The 23714-nt window shown below is 43.7% G+C and overlaps 1 protein-coding gene across 1 annotated transcript in view; it reads right to left on the reverse strand.

Moving 5' to 3' along the window:
- CERS3 (ceramide synthase 3) overlaps positions 1 to 23714 on the reverse strand; it is a 192092-nt gene that overhangs the window by 35079 nt on the left and 133299 nt on the right. Inside the window, exons 4-7 of the mRNA XM_089655531.1 lie at positions 15984 to 16041; positions 13089 to 13139; positions 8151 to 8243; positions 2460 to 2588 (exon numbers count right to left, since the gene is read on the reverse strand). Coding sequence (XP_089511657.1) covers positions 2460 to 2588; positions 8151 to 8243; positions 13089 to 13139; positions 15984 to 16041 — 331 coding nt within the window. The remainder of the gene's footprint in view (positions 1 to 2459; positions 2589 to 8150; positions 8244 to 13088; positions 13140 to 15983; positions 16042 to 23714) is intronic.

Raw genomic sequence — 23714 nt, forward strand, 5'->3', positions numbered from 1 at the left:
GGCTATAACAGCAATAATTGCATTTAAAATCCGGCAGGTTGGTTGTACCCAAGTTGATCGATAAATCAACTTGGGTACATTCAGCTTGCCCAAACATAGTTAAAATCTCAGCAGGTTCCTGCTGAACCCGGACAAGATTCAAACCGTCTGTGGCCGGCTTTAAATGTCCTGTGTCCCTCAGTTGTACTCGCTGTTAGGTCCCATGTACGCGGGACACTTCTGAATGATGGAAACTGCTGGAAAACGTAGGTTAAAAAACATCTGTTTAGCCACGTTTGCATACCGTGTTTATGTGCGTTTGCGTTTAGAAGTGCTTTATAAAGATAAGCACAGGAGAACCTCCCAAATGCCCAGAATGCACTGAAAAGTGGTAAATTATTAACTATTTCAGACTGTTTCAGAGAAATACAGAGAGTAGAAGCAGAGACAGCAGTATGTGTTGAGATTAGCTTAGGTGTGAGTTGCTCATTAACATTTCTTTTGTTTCCAAGGGTGGGAGAGGTGTCTGGTGGAGGGAGTCATTAAGGCCACCTGGCAGGGGGTCTTGATGAATTTGAGGTGTGAATGGTCATTAACATATCTTTTGTTTCCAAGGGTGGCAGAGGTCTGAGGTGTGAATTGGTCATTACAATGTGTGACAAGCTTGGTAGGAACATCCTGTGTTCAGTGTTTTGTCCATCTCAGTACCTTGAAAACGCTTTGCATGCATTTTTCATGATGAAAAAAGGTTCTGGACAGCATCGGGGACTGGAAGAGGTAAAGAAAAAATTTCAGACGCAAACGCTTATAAACGTGATTTGCCGTGTTTACAAATGTGTGTTTGAAACGCTGATAAAATCGACTGCTGAACGCAAGTTTTCTGCAGTCAAAAAAACAACTGTAGACTCAAATGCCTGTAAACGACGATGTGTACATGGACACATAGGAAAACATTAGGGAGAGTTCAGGGGCTGCTGAAAAAAATGCTGAACAGCTCCTAAACGTGAGTTTATCAGCTGCAGTGTACATGAGCCCTAAAACCCTTTTTATGGCTGCTTTTCTATACAATAAAGTGAATATGTACTTTAGAATAATCTAAAGGTTTAAGATTTTCTGTTTCCCTCAATTGACTCCAATAAAATATTTTCGCGATAAGCACAAAAATCCTTTTATTTCAATTGTTACTAAACCCACAACAGTACAATCAGTCTGTAGATGCAGTAAAGCATGCTTGTTATACTCACTGTGGAATCTAAGGGGTTAATCCTCTGCATTGTGTAAAAAGAATGTTTGATCCTGTCCTCTCTGATCCTCCCCTTCTTCCACCTTCCCCATTTCATCTCCTGATAGAACACAGCCTTGGGGACACTCTGCACATGCACAGTTAGGTGTGTAGTGCATGAGTGTTTTTTCTTTTCTTGAAAGTGTGCATCTGAACAGCACTGTCCAGACAAAGGGTCAGGGGTTACGCAATCTCATAGGGCAGTGAGAGAATGAAAACTCCTCCTACAAACTTTAGCCAGTGCTCAGCTAGACACTGACAGAAGTCACTAGACTGCTCTAACTGCTGATGAGAGAAGGTATTTAGCAGTTTATATTTACTAAAATAATTGCATTTCCATGTTCTGTGTACGGTTGGTGACCAGATATAGTGAATGCAGGGTCCGGGGAGACCAGATATAATGAATGCAGGGCCCGGGGAGAGCGGCTATAGCGAATGCAGGGCCCGGGGAAAGCAGCTATAGTGAATGCAGGGTCCGGGGAGAGCGGCTATAGTGAATGCAGGGTCCGGGGAGAGCGGCTATAGTGAATGCAGGGTCCGGGGAGAGCGGATATAGTGAATGCAAGGTCCGGGGAGAGCGGATATAGTGAATGCGGGGTCCGGGGAGACCAGATATAGTGAATGCAGGGTCCAGGGAGACCGGATATAGTGAATGCAGGGTCCGGGGAGAGCGGATATAGTGAATGCAGGGTCCGGGGAGAGCGGATATAGTGAATGCAGGGTCCGGGGAGAGCGGATATAGTGAATGCAGGGTCCGGGGAGACCGGATATAGTGAATGCAGGGTCCGGGGAGACCAGATATAGTGAATGCAGGGTCCGGGGAGACCAGATATAGTGAATGCAGGGTCCGGGGAGACCAGATATAGTGAATGCAGGGTCCGGGGAGACCAGATATAGTGAATGCAGGGTCCGGGGAGAGCGGCTATAGTGAATGCAGGGTCCGGGGAGAGCGGCTATAGTGAATGCAGGGTCCGGGGAGAGCGGCTATAGTGAATGCAGGGTCCGGGGAGAGCGGCTATAGTGAATGCAGGGTCCGGGGAGAGCGGCTATAGTGAATGCAGGGTCCGGGGAGACCAGATATAGTGAATGCAGGGTCCGGGGAGACCAGATATAGTGAATGCAGGGTCCGGGGAGACCAGATATAGTGAATGCAGGGTCCGGGGTTTAGTAACACTTTAAGTTTTATTCTGTACTGTACCTCCAACAAGACATCGGAGACATCATGCACCAACATTGTCAGTGTTCCCACTCGGATATACTTGACAGACCAGGAAAAGTTCAGCAGAAAGATGGTGGCACAGTGATGAACAACTTGTACTTTGAAATCCTGCAATAACAAAATAACCGTGAGCTGTGGGTAGAGTTTACAGTGAAACAATTTCACAAAAGGTTTGCATTGTAATTTCAGGTTGTGTTCCTTTAACCACTTCAGCCCCAGAAGCTCCCCCTTCACAAACAGCCCATTTGTCTGCTATTCGGCACTGTGCTACTTTATCTGGTAATTGCGCAGTTATGCAACGCTGTACCCAAACAAAATTTCTATAATTTTTTTCACACAAATAGGGCTTTCTTTTGGTAGCAATAAAAAACAAAAACACTGGGTTTTTTATTTTTTGAGATATAAATGATAAAAGACCAAAAAGTTTAAAAAAATATATATATTTTTTTTACTTCCAGCTGCAAAACATATCTAATAAAAATTAAAAAAAAATACATGAATTTAGGCCAAAATGTATTCAGTAGAAAACAAAAAACAAAGCGCACCAACCTTGCGCATTACCTCAGTAAGCAATTCATACATTTATTGATAAATTATACTGTGCAGAAATTAGGTGCAATACAAATAATAATGGGCAGCACAGTGGCCAAATGGTTAGCACTTCCGCCTGGCAGTACTAGGGTCGCTGGTTCGAATCCCAACCACGGCACCACCGGCCTGGAGTTTGCATGTTCTCCCTGTGACTGTGTAGGCTTCCTCCGGGTACTCCGGTTTCCTCCCACTTTCCAAAGACATGCTGGTAGGTGAATTGGCTCCTGTTTAAATTGTCCCTAGTATGTGTATGTATGAATGTGAGTTAGGGACCTTAGATTGTACACCCCTTGAGGGTTAGGGACTGATGTGAATGTACAATATACAAAGTAAAGCGCTGCGTAAATGGACGGCGCTATATAAGTACCTGAAATAAATAAATAATAAATAAATAAATACAAGAGTAGCAGTAAAAAAGTCATATAACATCCAAAACCAAACACAGGGTTAGGAGACACGTGCAAGTTCCATCCGGAAGGGAGGAACTCTTGGTCAAGCTGACGGAGCTCTGAGAAAAAAGGGACCCCCCTTCGAAACGCGTCAGCTTGACCAAGAGTTTATCTCCCTTCCCAAAGAAACTTGCACGTGTCTCCTAATGCAGGCCAAGAATAAGAATAATCGGCCGATTTTCACTCTGTTAGTGGAGCAATGGCATCGGCCGATTTTTGTGGTTCCTCCTCATTTCATTTATCAGGCGTGATGGAAAACTCGTGAAAAACGACCGATTTTCGAAATCATTGGTGGCACCATTGGATTAAAGAACGAACGTTTTGATTTTCGGACGAAAAATCGTTCGGAATTTGAACCATGTATGGCCTGTATAACCCTGTGTTTGGTTTTGGATGTTATATGCCTTTTTTACTGCTACCCTTGTGAGTATAATGAGTATAATTTATGAATTGCTTACTGAGGTAATGCACAAGGTTGGTGTGCTTTGTTTTTTGTTCTCTACTACAGTCTATATCGAGCTTCCCCAGCTTCGGGTTAGAGCCGCACAACCTTTGATCAGTGTTGGATGAACATTTATCATTTTATTCGATTGACCTTCTGATTTCAGTCCCTGAGCGCAGGGGGTGGTGGATGTGTGTAAAATGTATTCTGCTACGTCTTTAAAATAAAAAAAATCCCAATAAGTGTATATTTATTGGTTTGTGTGAAAGTTATAGCGTCTACAAACTATGGTGTATATATAGCAGATTTTTTTTTTTATACTACTGGCAGTGATCAGCGACTTATAATGGGACTGCATAAGTGCAATCTGCCACTAACATCACCAGTGACATTATAAAGTGACCAGTGATAATACTATACACCAGGGCTTGGAAAAAGCCGCTCGCCAAATGCGAGGAGAAATTCCTCTGTGACGAGCAGGGAGCACAGATGAAGCATGGAGCGACTGCACCTGCGCTCCAAGCCTCATTGTGAAGCCAAGTTCCGGTTTACAACTTCTGGTTTCTGGCTACTGGGGCACCACCGCTGAGGGGACAGGTGCAGGAGAGGTCCGCTCTCCTCCTGCTGAGAGGAGACACCCTCTCCACCACCGTGGAAGACTTGGGGGGACGGTAAGTACTATATACAACATGTCCTATCACTGTAATGGGGTACAGGGGAGCTGGGATATACATTACTGTGTACAGTTTTATATTTTGGACTCTTTATTCTAAAGAAAAATGTAATTTTATAAACTTTAAGGGGGCGTGGTTGGGGTGGGTCGGGGTTGGGGTGGACCTGGGCAAGGTTGGGTGGGGCAACTGGTGGAAAGTTTTGTGACCTGCTAGTAGGTCTGCACTCGAAATTTTAACCCCTGCTATACACTGTCGCTGTACTAATGACACTGGTTGGGAAGGGGTTAACATCTAAAGCGATCAAGGGGTTAAATGTGTGTAAAGTGTGCTGCTTTTACCAAATGATCTCTAAATTTCTAGTCCCTGATTTGCAGGGATGAGAGATTGACAGATCGTTCCCTCTGTACAGAGCTCTGTGTTGTTCATCAACAAAGAGCTCTGGGCCGTGATTGTACACAGGCAATCCGCAGGTCCCACCCATAAATCATTGGCCAGGACTTGCCGACAGGATCCCGCTATGTACAATCACAGTGTGTGCCTGTGGGGGTGGGGGAAGCATGTGCGTGCGCCCGGAACCTGGAAGTAGGCAGCAATGTGCTCATACGTCTCTTTGCCTACAGCAGCCACTTGTCCGCAGTGCACTGTGAGCGGGCATAAACTGGTTAAAATGAAGGAAATCAAACGTGTTTAAGAGGGGAAAGGCTAGAACCTCCATCAGGGTTTTACTACTCACAGAAGCAAGGAGAAGTCTCCTCAATGTGGACAAAGAAAAACAATGATGTTCTCTCTTTCCCACTTCACTTAAAAATGTATTTACTATAAGTACTTATATAGCGCCGTCTATATATATATATATATATATATATATATATATATATATATATATACAACACTTTACATATATATATTGTACAGTCACATCAGTCCCTTACCCTCAAGGGGTGTACAATCTAAGCTCCCTAACTCACATTCATACATACACATACTAGGGACAATTTAGACAGGAGCCAATTAACCTACCAGCATGTCTTTGGAGTGTAAGAGGAAACCGGAGTACCCGGAGGAAACCCACACAGACACAGGGAGAACATGCAAACTTCAGGTAGGTAGTGCCGTGGTTGGGATTCGAACTAATGACCCGAGTACTGCCAGGCAGAAGTGCTAACCATTTAGTCAGTGTGCTGCCAAATTCTCCATGTTTGTCTCTGGTGCCACCAAGGATTCTCTTCACTTCCTGTCTACATAAGAAGTGAGGGAAACTCTTCTCAACAGCCTTTTCTTTCTCTATTCAAACTACAAAGCAAATGTTGCTGCACAAGAAAAGTGGAGGGAGAAACAGACGCTAAAACAGGTGAAATGTCTCATTTGTAGCATGTAGCTTTTCTACAACATGGACATTTTTTTCATACAGACACAACATACGACATTATTTAGACCTCATTCACACGGGTATGCCTAGCCATATATCCATGTGCCTACCCATACACCCGCAAACGGCCATCTTTGGCAACATAGGATGTTTGCATGCAGGTACTCCCATTCATATCTACTGGGATGCAGCATCTGCATGGACAGAGCCACTAGTCCCAATCTAACAAAATTGCAGGCAAGTGTCCCTGAGCACACACGGTCTACATTCGGGGACACATACCCATCCCACTGTCATATTGGGACAAGCAGGGCTGCATCTAAATTAATATAAATGAGACTGCCTGCATGCAAATGCACAGATCACCTGTGTATCCGATGCATACAAAGACAGCCTTTTGCACGGGTGTATGGATAGGTCTTAGATTGTAAGCTCCCAGGATCAGGGCCCTCCTAACCCTCTTGTATTGAACTGTATTGTTGCTGTATTGTCTCCCATTATATTGTAAAGTGCTGAGCAAACTGTTGGCGCCATATAAATCCTGTATAATAATAATAATATAAATCCTGTATAATAATAATAATAATATATAAATCCTGTATTATAATAATAATATATAAATCCTGTATAATAATAATAATATATAAATCCTGTATTATAATAATATATAAATCCTGTATAATAATAATAATAATATATAAATCCTGTATTATAATAATATATAAATCCTGTATAATAATAATAATATATAAATCCTGTATTATAATAATATATAAATCCTGTATTATAATAATATATAAATCCTGTATTATAATAATATATAAATCCTGTATAATAATAATAATATATAAATCCTGTATTATAATAATATATAAATCCTGTATAATAATAATATATAAATCCTGTATAATAATAATATATAAATCCTGTATAATAATAATATATAAATCCTGTATAATAATAATATATAAATCCTGTATAATAATAATAATATATAAATCCTGTATTATAATAATATATAAATCCTGTATTATAATAATATATAAATCCTGTATAATAATAATATATAAATCCTGTATAATAATAATATATAAATCCTGTATAATAATAATAATATATAAATCCTGTATTATAATAATATATAAATCCTGTATTATAATAATATACAAATCCTGTATTATAATAATATATAAATCCTGTATTATAATAATATATAAATCCTGTATTATAATAATATATAAATCCTGTATTATAATAATATATAAATCCTGTATAATAATAATAATATATAAATCCTGTATAATAATAATATATAAATCCTGTATAATAATAATATATAAATCCTGTATAATAATAATAATATATAAATCCTGTATAATAATAATATATAAATCCTGTATTATAATAATATACAAATCCTGTATTATAATAATATATAAATCCTGTATTATAATAATATATAAATCCTGTATTATAATAATATATAAATCCTGTATAATAATAATAATATATAAATCCTGTATTATAATAATATATAAATCCTGTATAATAATAATAATATATAAATCCTGTATAATAATAATATATAAATCCTGTATAATAATAATATATAAATCCTGTATAATAATAATAATATATAAATCCTGTATTATAATAATATATAAATCCTGTATTATAATAATATATAAATCCTGTATTATAATAATATATAAATCCTGTATTATAATATATAAATCCTGTATAATAATAATAATATATAAATCCTGTATTATAATAATATATAAATCCTGTATTATAATAATAATAATAATAATAGGTACGTCTCTGCGAATGAAGCTTTACAAAAGGAAAAAAGTCATTTTGATGTTACTTTATTATACTTCTTTCAGGCATTAGCCAGTCTGAATTGTATGCTCAGTCAAAAAAGATAATCCTCCAATTTCCTCCAGCTTTCCCTGTGTATAAGGAGCATTTACATTTGGAGTCTCTGAGTAGCATTGTGATTTCCTGTTGTCTTCTGCTGGATAGGAGCATGGAAACACTTACACTGCAATGGTAGGAGCTGATGGGATGTTCAATGCAATACTAAAGCACATGAAGCATCTAAAACACTACAGGAGAACAGTATTCAAAATATTGTCTCACCTTTCTTCTGACATCAGAGGCGACACTGAACAGCAGGGACCAGTAAAAGCTCAGCTCTAACACATAGTACCAGTACTGGGACGTTAGCACTTCCTGCCAAAAGCAAAAACACAAAGGTAAATAATGTGTGGCATCCAAAATCAATTAAGCACGACATGACCTACACATACACACACATACACACACGTACACACACGTACACACACACACACACGTACACACACATACACACACACACATACACACACGCCATATATAAAAGTCCAAATGGGGATTGCTGCACTTCAATCAAAAGTGTTCCGTTAACCAACAATTTCAGGCTCTAATGCTAACACCCTTCCTCAGGTAGGAACACTACTACTACTAATATTATTATACAGTATGTAGTATATGGATCAGGTGGTGGCTTTGATATACACTGCTCCAAAAAATGAAAGGAACACTATTTAATCGGAATCTAGCATCAAGTCAATGACACTCCTGGGATATTGATCTGGTCAGGTAAGTCGCAGAGGGGGTTGTTCATCAGTTTCAGCTGCTTTGGTGTTAATGAAATTAACAGGTGAACTAGATGGGAAACAATGAGACGACCCCCAAAACAGGAATGGTTTTACAGGTGGAGGCCACTGACATTTTTTTCCCTACTTATCTTTTCTGTTTTTCACTAGTTTTGCATTTGGCTAGGGTCAGTGTCACTACTGGTAGCATGAGGAAATACCTGGACCCTACAGAGGTTGCACAGGCAGTCCAACTCCTCCAGGATGGCACATCAATACCTGCCATTGCCAGAAGGTTTGCTGTGTCTCCCAGCACAGGCTCAAGAGCATGGAGGAGATTCCAGGAGACAGGCAGTTACTCTAGGAGAGCTGGACAGGGCCATAGAAGGTCCTTAACCCATCAGCAGGACTGATATATGCTCCTTTGTACAAGGAGGAACAGGATGAGCCCTGCCAGAGTCCTACAAAATGACTTCCAGCAGGCCACTGGTGTGACGGTCTCTGACCAAACAATCAGAAACAGACTTCCTAAAGGGGGACTGAGGGCCCAACATCCTCTAGTGGACCCTGTGCTCACTGCCCGGCACCATAGAGCTGGATTGGTATTTGCCATTGAACACCATAATTGGCAGGTCCCCCACTGGCACCCTGTGCTTTTCACAGATGAGAGCAGGTTCACCCTGAGCACATGTGACAGACATGAAAGGGTCTGGAGAAGCCATGGAGAACATTCTGCTGCCTGTACATGGCTCAGCATGACCGTTTTGGTGATGGGTCAGTGATGGTCTGGGAAGGCATATCCATGGAGGGACGCACAGACCTCTACAGGCTAGACGATGGCACCCTGACTGCCATTAGGTATCGAGATGAAATCCTTGGACCCATTGTCAGATCCTACACTGGTGCAGTGGGTCCTGGGTTCCTCCTGGTGCAGGACAATGCCTGGCCTCATGTGGCGAGAGCATGCAGGCAGTTCCTGGAGGATGAAGGAATTGATACCATTGAATGGTCCCCACACTCGCCTGAACTAAATCCAATAGAACACCTCTGGGATGTCATGTTTCGGTCCATCCGACGCCACCAGGTTGCACCTCAGACTGTCCAGGAGCTCAGTGATGTCCTGGTCTAGATCTGGGAGGAAATCCCCCAGGACACCATCCATGGTCTCATTAGGACCCTCCCCCGACGTTGTCAGGCATGCATACAAGCACGTGGAGGCCATACAAACTACTGAGGACCATTCTGAGTTGCTGCAATAAAATTTCAGCAAAATGGACTCGCCTGCTGCATCATTTCTTCACTTTGATTTTCGGGGTGTCTTTGAATTCAGTCCTCTGTAGGTCGATCATTTTCATTTCCATGTGGGCTCACTCCCAAGCCAGCTGTGTGTGTCCATACACACAGGACGCATCTTAGCCCTGCCTCCCTGATCCTTCCTATTTGCTGTGATCGAAAGCTAATAAGGAGGGTAAGAGCAGAGTGATCAAGTAAGAGGTGAGACTGGGAGGGAGCTGCATGCAGAAAGTTTTTTATCTTCATGCATAGAACACATGAAGGTGAAAAAACTTCTGCCTTTGGAACCACTTTAATGGGTTTTTTTACCTTAATACATTCTCTATATTAAGACATAACTCAACTCCCCCCTTATACTTAGTTGAGCCCAAGAACAGAAGATCTCTCTGCTCTCTCCCTACTCGCAGTGCAGAATGATAGCAGTAGGAGCCATTGGCCCCTGCTGCTGTCAATCAAATCCTATGACGAGAGAGTGGGGGGGCAGGGATTGGAAGTGAGCCTGCACAAGTACCCCCCTTAGCAGGGGGCACTCGGAAGGGGGAAGGAGCCAGGAGAACCAGCAGGGGACCCCAGAAGACGAGGATCAGAGCTCTGGTCAAAACCATTACACAGAACAGGTAAGTATAACATGTTTGTTATTTCAAAAATATAATATAGGTGTAATATTACTTTAAACGCTTCCCTGCTCCCCGATAGCACAAATACTGCTACAGGGCTGCGCAAAATCATGTGTGTGTATATATATATATATATATATATATATATATACACACACACACACATACACACATATATACATATACATACATACACACACACACATATATACATACATACATACACACACACACACACATATATATACATATACATACATACATACACACACACACACACACACACACACACATACTTGAATTTGCATTTCCGGGTAGGGGGCGCACGTGCCGCCATGCCCCCGCCGCCACTGGCAGAACTGCTGCTGATCACCAAGTCCCGGCCAGAGATTCCAAGCCAGCATCCGGCGATTGCCGAAGAACACGGACAGAGGAGAGGTCGGTATGTAAACAATACAGATCTCTCCCGTTAGCTCCAGCATGCTGCTTTGGATTGCTCTACAAAGCAGAGCAATACAAAGCAGCATGCTTACATTGTAAATCACACACAGCACACATAGTAAAACAGCACACTTTGATCGCCCCGGGTGTAAACCCCTTGCTGCCCAGTGCCATTAGTCAGTGTTTTTTTTTTTTTTATAGCACTGACCACTGTATTAGTGTCACTGCGGATGTCAGTGGCAGTCCTATCATAAGTCGCTGATTGCAGCAATTACTAGTATAAAAAAAAAATTCCAGTATATATACACTGCCATTTGTAGACATAAACCAATTAATTTACACGTATTGGGATTTTTTTTTTTTAGCAAAGACATGTCGCAGAAAACAATTTGGCCTAAATTTATGATGAAATTTGATTTTTACATTTTTTTTTACTGGACATGTTTAATGGAAAAAAGTCAAAAATATTGTTTTTTCTTTTTAAAATTGTTGGTCTTTTTTTGTTTATCGCACAAAAAATAAAAAACCACAGGCAATCAAATACCAGCAAAAGAAAGCTCTATTTGTGGGGGAAAAGAAAGGAAGTAAATTTCATTTGGGTGCAGTGTTGCATGACTGTACAATTGTGAGGTAAAGTAACGCATCGCCGTATTGCAAAAAATGGCCTGGTCAGGAAGGGGGGTAAATGTTCTGGAGGGCGAGGGGTTAATACACAGCCTTACTGTCTCTCCTAAACATAGCTTTAGAGGCTCAATCACACCAGATGCGTTGGGGCTTAGTTACATAGTTAGTCTGGCTGAAAAAAGACAAAAGTCCATCCAGTTCAACCATAGAAAAAAAAAAGTTATAATCCTACACCCACAGTTGATCCAGAGGAAGCCAAATAAAACCCAGCAGAGCATGATTCAATTTTCTCCTGCAGGGAAAAAAATTCCTTCCTGATCCCCCGAGAGGCAATCGGATATTCCCTGGATCAACTTTACCTATAAATGTTAGTATCCAGTCGGGTGGACTGACAACTCATGGGTCCCCGGCAATAGGGGATCATGGGGCCCCTGTATCCTTGCCCAAACTCAAAGAAGCCTATGAAAACAGTACCATGGGCATCTCATGGGGCCCCCTACTGACCCCGGGCCGACAACTCATGGGGCCCCCGGGCAATAGGGGATCATGGGGCCCCTGTATCCTTGCCCAAACTCAAAAAAGCCTATGAAAACAGTACCAGGGGCATCTCATGGGGCCCCCTACTGACCCCGGGCCGACAACTCATGGGGCCCCCGGGCAATAGGGGATCATGGGGCCCCTGTATCCTTACCCAAACTCAAAAAAGCCTATGAAAACAGTACCAGGGGCATCTCATAGGGCCCCCTACTGACCCCGGGCCGACAACTCATGGGGCCCCCGGGCAATAGGGGATCATGGGGCCCCTGTGTTCTTGCCCAAACTCAAAAAAGCCTATGAAAAAGGTACCAGGGGCATCTCATGGGGCCCCCTACTGACCCCGGGCCCTCGGGCAGTGTCCGAGTTTCCAAATGGTCAGTCCGCCCCTGTATCCAGTTATATCCAGGACTTTTTGCTATTTCCAGTGCAGCCTCAACGCATAGACAATGTTTCCTATGTTGTCAGTTCACATCATGGTGGTGCTGTGGGATGCACTAAAGAAAAAATACTACATGCAGTACTTTTTTTTTGCGCAGCATGTTGGGATACGGTCCACCTCATTACTGCACCACTGCTATGAACAAAAACGTATTAAAATGTCACAAAAAAAAAAAAGGATGAACAGCATGGTCACTGGCACATCAGCGCTGTGTCTCCCCCGCACACCAACTGCCCTGCAATCAGCATAGCTTGCTAGATCTCTCTGCCAGGCACAACACTCTACTTCTCCTAAATACAGTGGGGGAGATTTACTAAACCTGGAGCGCTCAGAATCTGGTGCAGCTGTGCATGGCAGCCAATCAGCTTCTAACGTCAGCTCGTTCAATTAAGCTTTGACAATAAAACCTGGAAGCTGATTGGGTTCTATGCAGAGCTGAACCAATCGGTTTTAGTAAATGACCCTCTCTGTCAGTGTTTCAGTGTCTCACCTGTTTTGGGTAGCCTACCCACACTTCCCACACATCATGAAACCAGGGTTTCTGTAAAAGAAAGAGAATAGAAATAAGAGGTTAGCACAGTGTTTTGATAATCTCTCTCAATTTTTAAAGCAAATTTAAACCCATAACCAAAAATTTAATATATTGCGGTTTACCAATCATTAGATGTGGTGGCTGCATTAGTTTTCTTTTGTAGGCTATTTCCCCTCTCTTTTCACCTGGTGTTCTGGCCAGTAACACACCTCCTGTATTAAAGCGCCCCCACTCTGGATGAAGGAGCACAGGAGGCACTTTTGGACAGCAGTATTGTCAGTCTGGGGGGGGGGAGTGTTAGATGGACTAGCAGATGTAAATAGGCTAACAAATTGAAGCCGAACTTCACACTTTATAAACAGTTACAGCAAACCGTTTTGTTCCTTTTGGGATAAAAAAAAGCTGAGGGCAGCACAGCTGCTTAGTGGTTAGCACTTCTGCCTGGCGGCCGAGGGTTGTCAGTTTTAAATCCCAGCCACGGCACTACCTGCCTGGAGTTTGCATTTTCTCCTTGTGTCTGTCTGGGTTTCCTCCGGGTACTCTGGTTTCCTCCAAAGACATGCTGGTAGGTGAATTGGCTCCTGTCTAAATTGTCCCTAGTATGTGTATGTATGAATGTGAGTTAGGGACCTTAGATTGTACACCCCTTGAGGGTTAGGGACTGATGTGAATGTACAATATACAAGTAAAGCTTTGTGTAAATTGACAATGCTATATAAATACTGCATATATGTGCAAATCACATGTGATTTGTGTGCAGTGCGATTGGAGCCATACATTACATATGGTTCAAATCGCATCGCCCCCGCACCAAAAAGGTGCAAGACCCTTTTTGGGTCTGCACTAGAATCAGATTGCATGTGTATTCACACCTATGTGATCTGATTCTGCACATCGCACCACATTTTGCGGACCGAATTCGGGGTGTTAACATACATACAAAAAAAAAAAAAAAAGAAGAACTGGAGTCCCCATTGGAAGATTTCCCCTCTATTACTTTTCTGGGGAAAACTAAAAATTTGGGATTTTCTTTCACTTTCAATAATAATGCTAAACATGACAAATAGAGAAGTGAATCTCCTTAACGGGGATACAGACAGCAAACGTTTTGCCTTTAGTTATACTTAAGGTATGGTGACATCACTACCCCTTGCCTTTGTTCCCTTTGCAGAAAGGCATTACTGTAGAAAACAGGTATGCCCAGTCCAAAAATATGCTCACCCATCTTGTATCTCTCTACAAGGAGCACACAGGAAAAAACATCAAACCTTAAAGCGGAGCTCCACCCAAAAGGGGACGTTCCGCTTTAAGGACTGCTCCCGCGCTCCCCATTAAGGATTAGCACCTGTGGGGGGGGTTGCGGGTACCCGAATTTTGACAGGTACCCGCTCCCACTTCAGGTCCGATCGCCTAGGCCATGGGTAGGCAACCTGAGAGCCGCAGGACTACAAGTTCCATCATTCCTCTGCAAGTCATAGCTGTAACTGTCAGTTTTGTAATCTTTGCAATGCCTCATGGGAAATGTAGTTCCACAACAGCTAGAGAGCCGCAGGTTGCTTACCCCTGGCCTAGGAGATCGGAAACGGAAGGTGTCCTCCTTCCCCGTAGTCTTTTGAGAAGCATGACAGGTCCCAGAAGACTACAGGACCATTCACGAAGCGCAGTGCTACTCGTGCATGCGCAGTGGGTACCCGGCTGTGAAGCCGCAAGCTATCACAGCCAGGTGCCCACACTGAAGATGCCGGCCTCCTGGAATCCAGGACGGCCGGTGAATCGGGATGCGGGGGACACACTACGGGACCGAGGGACAGGTAAGTGGTTGTTTTTTAAGTCAGCAGCTACAGTTTTTGTTTTTGACAGGTACCTGCTCCCACTTCCAGTCCGATCGCCTAGCCCAGGGGTAGGCAACCTGAGAGCCGCAGGACTACAAGTTCCATCATGCCTCTGCAAGTCATAGCTGTAACTGTCAGTTTTGTAATCTTTGCAATGCCTCATGGGAAATGTAGTTCCACAACAGCTAGAGAGCCACAGCTTGCCTACCCCTGACCTAGGCGATCGGAAACAGAAGGTGTCCTCCTTCCCCGTAGTCTTTTGAGAAGCATGACAGGTCCCAGAAGACTACAGGACCACTCACGAAGCACAGCGCTACTCGCACATGTGCAGTGGGTACCCAGCTGTGAAGCCGCAAGCTATCACAGCCGGGTGCCCACACTGAAGATGCCGGCCTCCTGGAATCCAGGACGGCCGGTGAATCGGGATGCGGGGGACACACCACGGGAACAAGGGCCAGGTAAGTGGTTGTTTTTTAAGTCAGCAGTTACAGTTTTTGTTTTTGACAGGTACCCGCTCCCATTTCCGGTCCGATCGCCTAGGCCAGGTGTAGGCAACCTGAGAGCCGCAGGACTACAAGTTCCATCATGCCTCTGCAAGTCATAGCTGTAACTAAGCTGCTGACTTACTTTTTGACAGGGTGAGTGGAACTCCGCTTTAAAGAGGAGCTCCAGTCTCCTGTGTAAGACTTAAACGTCATCCGCTATAAAAACTGTAGCAGCTGACTTCTAATAAACAGACACTTACCTGTCCCAGGATCCATCCATGTGCTCACCAGAGCGGTTTTCTCCAACTGTCTTTGGCCCCGGCATTGGAATTTTAACTGTGGGCACCTCGATGTGGCAGCTTGTGGCTTCAGTTGCGTGCCCAATGCGCATGTCTGAGCTGGTAGAAATCAATACTATTACCCTAATCAATAATCCCACTATGGACTGCTGAGGTCGAGGGCCGCACATCATCTACCAAAGGGCCCCAGGTTGGGCACCAGGGGACTAGACAAACATCATACAACATGCTACTTACATCATACAGGACCGCAAATCCTCCAATCAAAGCGCACAGGTAGAAGGCGAACCTCCAGCTGGAGAGAGAACAGATCTGTGTCAGTTCAGAGGGAAATCCATTTTGCTGCCATTATAAAGTCATGGTCAAAAATATTGTCCCCCCCGGAATTTCTGTCAGATAACGCACCACTTTGCCCAGAAACTTTTTTCAATTACAAATGTTTCGCATTCTCATGTTTATTTTGTTTGTATTGGTGACACAAAAAAGTGGAGAAACAAAAAGCCAAATCTGACACATTACACCCAAAAATTGACTGGACAAAATATTGGCACCTTCTCAAAACTGTAAGAAATAATTGCATTCCGAATATGTGATGCTCCTGTTTTTGTAATTAAACTCACCTGTATCAATAAACATGAGCTGACAATATAGAAATCACACCGGCAACCAGTTAAATTGATGACAAATTGACTCAACCTTTCTGTTGTGTGTCCCTGTGTGCCACATGGAGCATGGGGAAGAGAAAGAGCAGCAAAGAATTGTCTGAGGATTTGAAAACAAAAACTGTGGAAAAGCATGGACAATCTCAAGGTTACAAGTCCATCTCCAAAGATCCTAATGTTCCTGTGTCCACTGTGCGCAACACTGTCAAGAAGTTTACAGCCCGTGGTACTGTAGCTTATCTCCCTGGACGTGAACAAAAGAGAAATTGATCAAAGATTGCAAGAAAGGATTGTTGGAATGGTGGATAAAGAACCTCGATCAACTTCCACACAAATTCCAGCGGACCTTCAGGCACAGGGTACAACTGTGATGGCTCGCACTATACGTCGCCATCTGAATGAAAAGGGACGCTATGGTAGGAGACCCAGGAGGTCCCCACTGCTGAAACATGAAAAGTCAGATTGGAGTTTGCCAAAAATGACCAGAGGAAGCCAAAATCCTTTTGGGAGAATGTGCTGTGGACAGACGAAACACAATGACAGCCTTTTGGTAAATCCCATCATTCTACTGTTTTCAGAAAAAGTAATGAGGTCTTTAAAGAAAAGAATCCAGTCCCTACAGTCACACATGGTGGGGGGTCACTGATGTTTTGGGGTTGTTTTGCTGCTTCAGGCACTGGATGTCTTGACCGTGTGCATGGCATTATTAAATTTGAAGACTACCAAAGAATTCTGGGGGCCAATGTAGGGCCCAGTGTCAGAAAGTTGGGTCTTCGTCAGAGGTCATGGATTACAGAAGGACAATGACCCAAAGCACCCGTCAAAACCCCCCAGAAATGGTTTCAGACAAAGCGCAGGAGAGGACTGAACTGGCCAGCAATGAGTCCAGATCTCAATCCCATAGAGCTCCTGTGGAGAGATCTCAGAACAGCAGTTGGGAAAAGGAACCCTTCCAATCTGGGAGACCTGGAGCAGTTGGTGAAAGAAGAGCGCTCCAAAATTCCAGTAGAGAGGTGGAAGAAACTCATAGATGGTTACAGAAAGCCATTGATTTCATTATTTTTTCGAAGGGGTGTGCTACCAAATATTACATTGGAGGGTGCCAATAATTTTGTCCAGTCGATTTTTGAGGTTTTACGTGGAATGTGTCAGATTTGGGTTTTTATTTCTCCACTTTTTTGTGTCACCGATACAAACAAAAGAAATAAACATGAGAATGCCGAAACATTTGTAACTGCAACAATTTTCTGGGTGAAGGGGTGCGTTCTCTGACAGAAATCTACAAATACAAATATTTTTGGCCATCACTGTATGTGTGAAAAACATTGCAGATTTAGCTAACCTCTTGTATTAAAGTGTTTGTAAGCATGACCATTTCCCCATGATAGCCAATCATTTTTAATTTACAACCTGTGATGTTGTCCAAAGAGGATCATGTCCAAATTTAAAAAGAAAAAAAGAAAAAAAAAAAAGAAAAAAAAAGAAATACGCATGGAGGTTGATTTACTAAAACTGTGGAGTGCAAAATCTGGTGCAGCTCTGCATAGAAACAAATCAGCTTCCAGGTCCATGTCCAGCGGCACACGTACTCTCTCCTCCCCTTCTTGTCCAGACCTGGAAGTGACAGATGTATGGTGTCACTTCCAGGTCCCCGTTGACAGATTTCCTGCCCAGGATAGAATGTTTGTAATGCACTGCATTACATTCAATGGAGCACAGGGGAGACATGGAGGGTGTTTCAGACCCTGAATTTCTCAAAGAGAACCTGTCACAAAAAATGCACCACATAGGGGGCATATGTGATGAAAAAAAAAAGTTAAGTAAAAAAATAGTTTTTTTTTTTGTTGTAAATAAAATTACAAAGCTACACCCAAGTACATAACACCACCCCGCCCCCCCCCCAAAAAAAAAAATTTGAGCCCCCATCCCCACATATACACACAAACGTAAACGCGCCTATGCATGAAAACGTCAATTGCGATACACATGTTACATATTGCAAAACAAGCCGGACTGAGAGCAATAATTCTAGCACCAGACCTCCTCCATATTGCTAAACTGACGTCCTATAGGGGGCTTTGAATGCTTCACCTGTAGAAAATATAGGGTACTAAAGTTTTCACGAGCGCACGCAAATTTAAGGTTTGATATGTTGGGTATCTACTTACTCGGTGCAACCTCATCTTTTATATTTTTACAAAAAATTGGGTAATTTATTGGCTTTTTGTCCCCAAAATTAACTTTAGTGTGTCTTTTACTGAAAAATTTAAGGTTTGATATCTCGGGTATCTACTTACTCGGTGCAATCTCATCTTTTATATTTTTACAAAAAATTGGGTAATTTATTGGCTTTTTGTTCCCCAAAATTAACTTTACTGTGTTTTTTACTAAAATTTTGTGTTTCCTAGACCATTGGGGTAAATATTGTGTGAAAAAAAAATTGGAACTACCACTATTTTATTCCCTAGGCTGTCTGCTCTCAGAAAATATCTGTTCTCTGGGGTTTATGTAATCTTCAGGCCTAAAGTGATTTTTTTTTTTAAACATGTACTAAAAAAAAAACCGCAAAAAGGGCTCTGGCAGCGAAAGGGTTAAAGTATAAGTTCACCTTTGGGAACGTTATCGTTTTTGGGGTGGAATATGTAACATGCTCCTGCAGCGGCTCACCTATCTGATCCTTTTGTGTGACAGCAGTATGGGGAAAAGTTCCCTGTACCAGCTGTCGCTTTTTGAAAAGAGCGCGGCTCCACCCATACGGCTGCGTCATCCATTCACGTCCTTTTCAGGTGTTGGTTTGTAGTTCTCAATGATCTACCATGGCACTGCTGAGCGCTCTGGTAGTTCATTAATTCTTCCTGTCAGTGTCAGTGAAATTGCCTGCCTGTACGATGTATGGGCAGACAGATTACAAAGACAGTCTGCAGGAGTCCTGCATTGAACGCTGGTGCAATGCTTTCTAGACTCCTAAAAAAAAAAAAAAAAAATTAAATGCACATTTTTTTTTACCTGCAAAAAATGTGCATTTATAATTTTTTCTTTTTAAAAAGGTGAACTTATCCTTTAACAGAGCGGACACCGTAGCTGGATTTGACTGCTCAGCAGGCGCTAGTATTGAGCGCTCAAGTACTTCCGTGTGTGAAGGTAACCTGAAAGAATAGCGTTTTTTGGGAGGGGTTTCTCATCGCCTCATTTACTCGCTCAGTGAATACGCTTCTGCTGAGCGCTGACTGACACTCCCCTTTCCAGCTGAGAACCCAATGAGTGCTCATCACACTGCAAGGTCCCTCCCCTCCTTGCTAGTCCCCGGGAGCCGTGCTGGAGACAGGCAGGGAGGGGAGGAAGAGATAAACAGCACAATGGTAAAATAATAAAAGTTTTAGTCGCCTCAAAGCCCTTTCGTTTATATACCCCCCCCCCCCGACCTTCCTAAAAGCACCTCAGATTTAAATACGGCTTTGGTTAAAAAAAAATTATTTTTTATCGGGACAAGTAGATTTTCATTAGGGACAAGTAAATTGGGACCCTGGTTTAGTCCCTTGGGCAAGTATTTTTTTCAAACATTTCCACACCCCTGCCTTTTAAGCACATTCCGTCCGGCCGCTGTTTATAAACGGCCAGACGGTGGCAGTGCAGGGGCGGGTTGCTGTTCATAAACGGCGCCCGCCATTTTGGACTGTGCGCGTTCACTGCCTATGCACGCTTTCTGGGAGTGTGCGACACCACGATCGGTCCCCGCTCTGTCCGGAGGACACAGCGAAACACCGATTGCTGTACGGGAACTCTGAGTGAGGTCCCGATCATGTGATCACTGATTGGCCAATCAGTGATCACATGAATAGGTGTAAGCAAGATGTCACTTATGACATCATTGCGTACTACGTGTGAAATCTGTGAATGATCACAGAGGTCACAGTGGGAAAAATAGTGCCAATCATTGGTGTCAGTGGGAGGAATAGTGCCCCATCATTGGTGTCAGTGGGAGGAAAAGTGTCCCATCATTGGTGTCAGTGGGAGGAAAAGTGTCCCATCATTGGTGTCAGTGGGAAGAATAGTGCCAATCATTGGTGTCAGTGGGAGGAATATTGTCCCATCATTGAAGTCAGTGGGAGGATTAGTGTCCCATCATTGGTATCAGTGGGAGGAAAAGTGTCCCATCATTGGTGTCAGTGGGAGGAAAAGTGTCCCATCATTGGTATCAGTGGGAGGAAAAGTGTCCCATCGTTGGTGTCAGTGGGAGGAAAAGTGCCCCATCATTGGAAATGTCCCATCATTGGTGTCAGTGGGAGGAATAGTGCCAATCATTAGTGTCAGTGGGAAGAATAGTGCTCAATCATTGGTGTCAGTGGGAGGAATAGTGTCCCATCATTGGTGTCAGTGGGAGGAAAAGTGCCCCATCATTAGAAGTGTCCCATATTGGTGTCAGCAGGAGGCAAAGTGTCCCATCATTGGTGTCAATGGGAATAGTGCCCAATCATTGGTGTCAGTGGGAGGAATAGTGCCCCATCATTGGTGTCAGTGGGAGGAATAGTGTCCCATCATTGTGTCAGTAGAAGAAATTGTGCCCCATCATTTGTGTCAGTGGGAGAATTAGTGCCCCATTATTGGTGTCAGGGGGAGGAATAGTGTCCCATCATTGGTGTCAGTGGGAATAGTTCCCCATCATTGGTGCTAGTCGGAGGAATAGTGTCCCATCATTGGTGTCAGTAGAAGAAATTGTGCCCCATCATTTGTGTCAGTGGGAGAATTAGTGCCCCATTATTGGTGTAAGTGGGAAGAATAATGCCCCATCATTGGTGTCAGGGGGAGGAATAGTGTCCCATCATTGGTGTCAGTGGGAATAGTTCCCCATCATTGGTGCTAGTCGGAGGAATAGTGTCCCATCATTGGTGTCAGTAGAAGAAATTGTGCCACATCATTGGTATTATTGGTAGAAATATTGTCAAATGATTGGTGTCAGTGGGATGAATTGTGCCACATCATTGGTATTATTCGGGGGGGGGGGGGGGGGGAATAATGCTCCGAGGGCCAGATAAAGGCAAGCAAGGGGGTGCAGTTGGAGGGCACTGCACTAGATAGTGGTGATATGTACAGTTTTACATGTCAGAACTGTGTTCAGAGAGAATTTGTTCCACCGCCGTCATGAAGGGGTTAAGCTGTACAGAAGTATAATGTGAATATCTCCTGTATATCCAATGCAGTCTCATATACTTGGCAAAGTCATAAAACAAAAGTTCCGATATATTAAATCTCTACAGTTCCTCCATTATCAAAGAGGCGGAGGCTGTGTATGAAAATCAGAGGAAATGGAAGTTGTCAATTATCTGCAATCCTGTCTAGTATTTCAAAGGATATATCATGAGAGCCACAGATTACTGCAGGATCATCCACTCCATTCCAATCAGTGATAATCTTGGATCATCCATGCAGCAGTCTCCTCGGTAATATAGATCACTCAGCAACATGGTCATTACTGTCTTCCATCGCGGACTTCTCATTCCACCTATGTAATCATTTTCTGATTAAACCGTACCCCTGCGGATGGGGGCTTCACCCCCCCCCCCCCCATGGGCCCATTATCTATGGAAGGAGGTTAAAGTGGTTCTTGGCAAGTGTAGCATTGCACGGAGAAATTGCATCTGATTGCTCTCCTGGTGACAGGTAATTACGGGCCCCCAGAGGTCTCATGCTGTCTCTAATTACACTACATTAAATCTGAGGCCCTTAAAGTCAGTTAGTGTAATGGAAAACTTCCCTCGGAGACCCCTCTGCAGGCAGCTCGCTGGGGCGCGGATCCATGCATCGGCCAGACGGCTGCTTATGTTTTGGCTACTTCACAAATAAAAACGCAGCATTAAAAGTTTGCTATTTCAGCCTTATGGTACCTACTGACGTAACGCAGCAAATGGCAAGTCAGATGGCAAACACATTTGTTTTTCCTGCTGACCACAGGAAGGATCAAGGTCTTTTACCTTCATGTATTCTGCATGAAGGTAAAAAAAATTGTCCGTGTGCAGCAGTTTCCCCCCCCCATCTTTACCTGAGCCCCTATGCGATCCAGCGATGTGTACGCGAGCCTCGGCTCCCCGGGGACTCTTCCTCCTCAGTGGCTGAGACAGCCATTGACTCCCGCTGCTGTCAACCACTGCCAGTAAGCAAATGAGGAGAAAGACTGGGAGGGGCTGAGCTGCGGCTTTGTGTGTGAATAAACACACAGGGCAGTGTCTCAGGAGCGAGCCCGCTTGGGTGTCCCCACAGCAAGCTGCTTGCTGTGGGGGCACTTGGCAGGAGGGAGGGGCCAGGAGTGCCAGCGGGGACCAGAGAAGAGAAGGATTGGGGTTGCTCTGTACAAAACCACTGCACAGAGCAGGCAAGTATAGAGATATTTGTTGGTATTTTTTTTTTTTTTTAATATTGCCATTATTATTATTATACAGTATTTATATAGTGCCAAAAGGTTTGCTCAGCGCTGTACATTATAATGGGGGACAGAACATAAGACAAGACAGTATCAATACAATACATGAGGGGTTTGAGGGCCCTGCTCTTTCGAGCTTACAATCTAGGAGGGAGGGGATAGTGGTACAGGAAGAAGTGGCTGTGGGGGATGGAGTGGTGGGAGGAGTGGAGGAGATCGGCTGTTAGGTGAGGGTGGGGTAGGCTTCCCTGAAGAGGAGGGTTTTCAGGGTGCTCCTGAAGGTGAGAAGGGTAGGTGACAGTCTGATGGATTGGGATAGAGAGTTCTAGAGGATGGGGGAAGTCCTGGAGAAGTCCTGCAGTCGGGCGTGGGAGGAGGAGGAGACCAGGGACCTGGAGAGTAGGTCTTGTGAGGAGCGAAGAAGTGTTACTAAACCCAGGACCCCGCATTCACTATATCTGGTCTCCCTGGGCCCTGCATTCACTATATCTGGTCTCCCTGGGCCCTGCATTCACTATATCTGGTCTCCCCGGACCCCGCATTCACTATATCTGGTCTCCCCGGACCCCGCATTCACTATATCCGGTCTCCCCGGACCCCGCATTCACTATATCCGGTCTCCCCGGACCCTGCATTCACTATATCTGCTCTCCCTGGACCCTGCATTCACTGAATCTGGTTTCCCAGGACCCTGCATTCACTATATCTGGACTCCCCGGACCCTGCATTCACCAAATCTGGACTCCCCGGGCCCTGCATTCAGTATATCTGGTCTCTCCAGACCCTGCAGTCACTATATCTGGTCTCCCCGGACCCTGCAGTCACTATATCTGGTCTCCCCGGACCCCACATTTACTATATCTGGTCTCCCCGGACCCGGCATTCACTATA

Source organism: Staurois parvus, unplaced genomic scaffold (genome assembly GCF_062004578.1).
Source record: "Staurois parvus isolate SC_StPar_1 unplaced genomic scaffold, SC_StPar_1.0 ptg000845l, whole genome shotgun sequence".
In the NCBI taxonomy this organism is placed as follows: Eukaryota; Metazoa; Chordata; class Amphibia; order Anura; family Ranidae; genus Staurois; species Staurois parvus.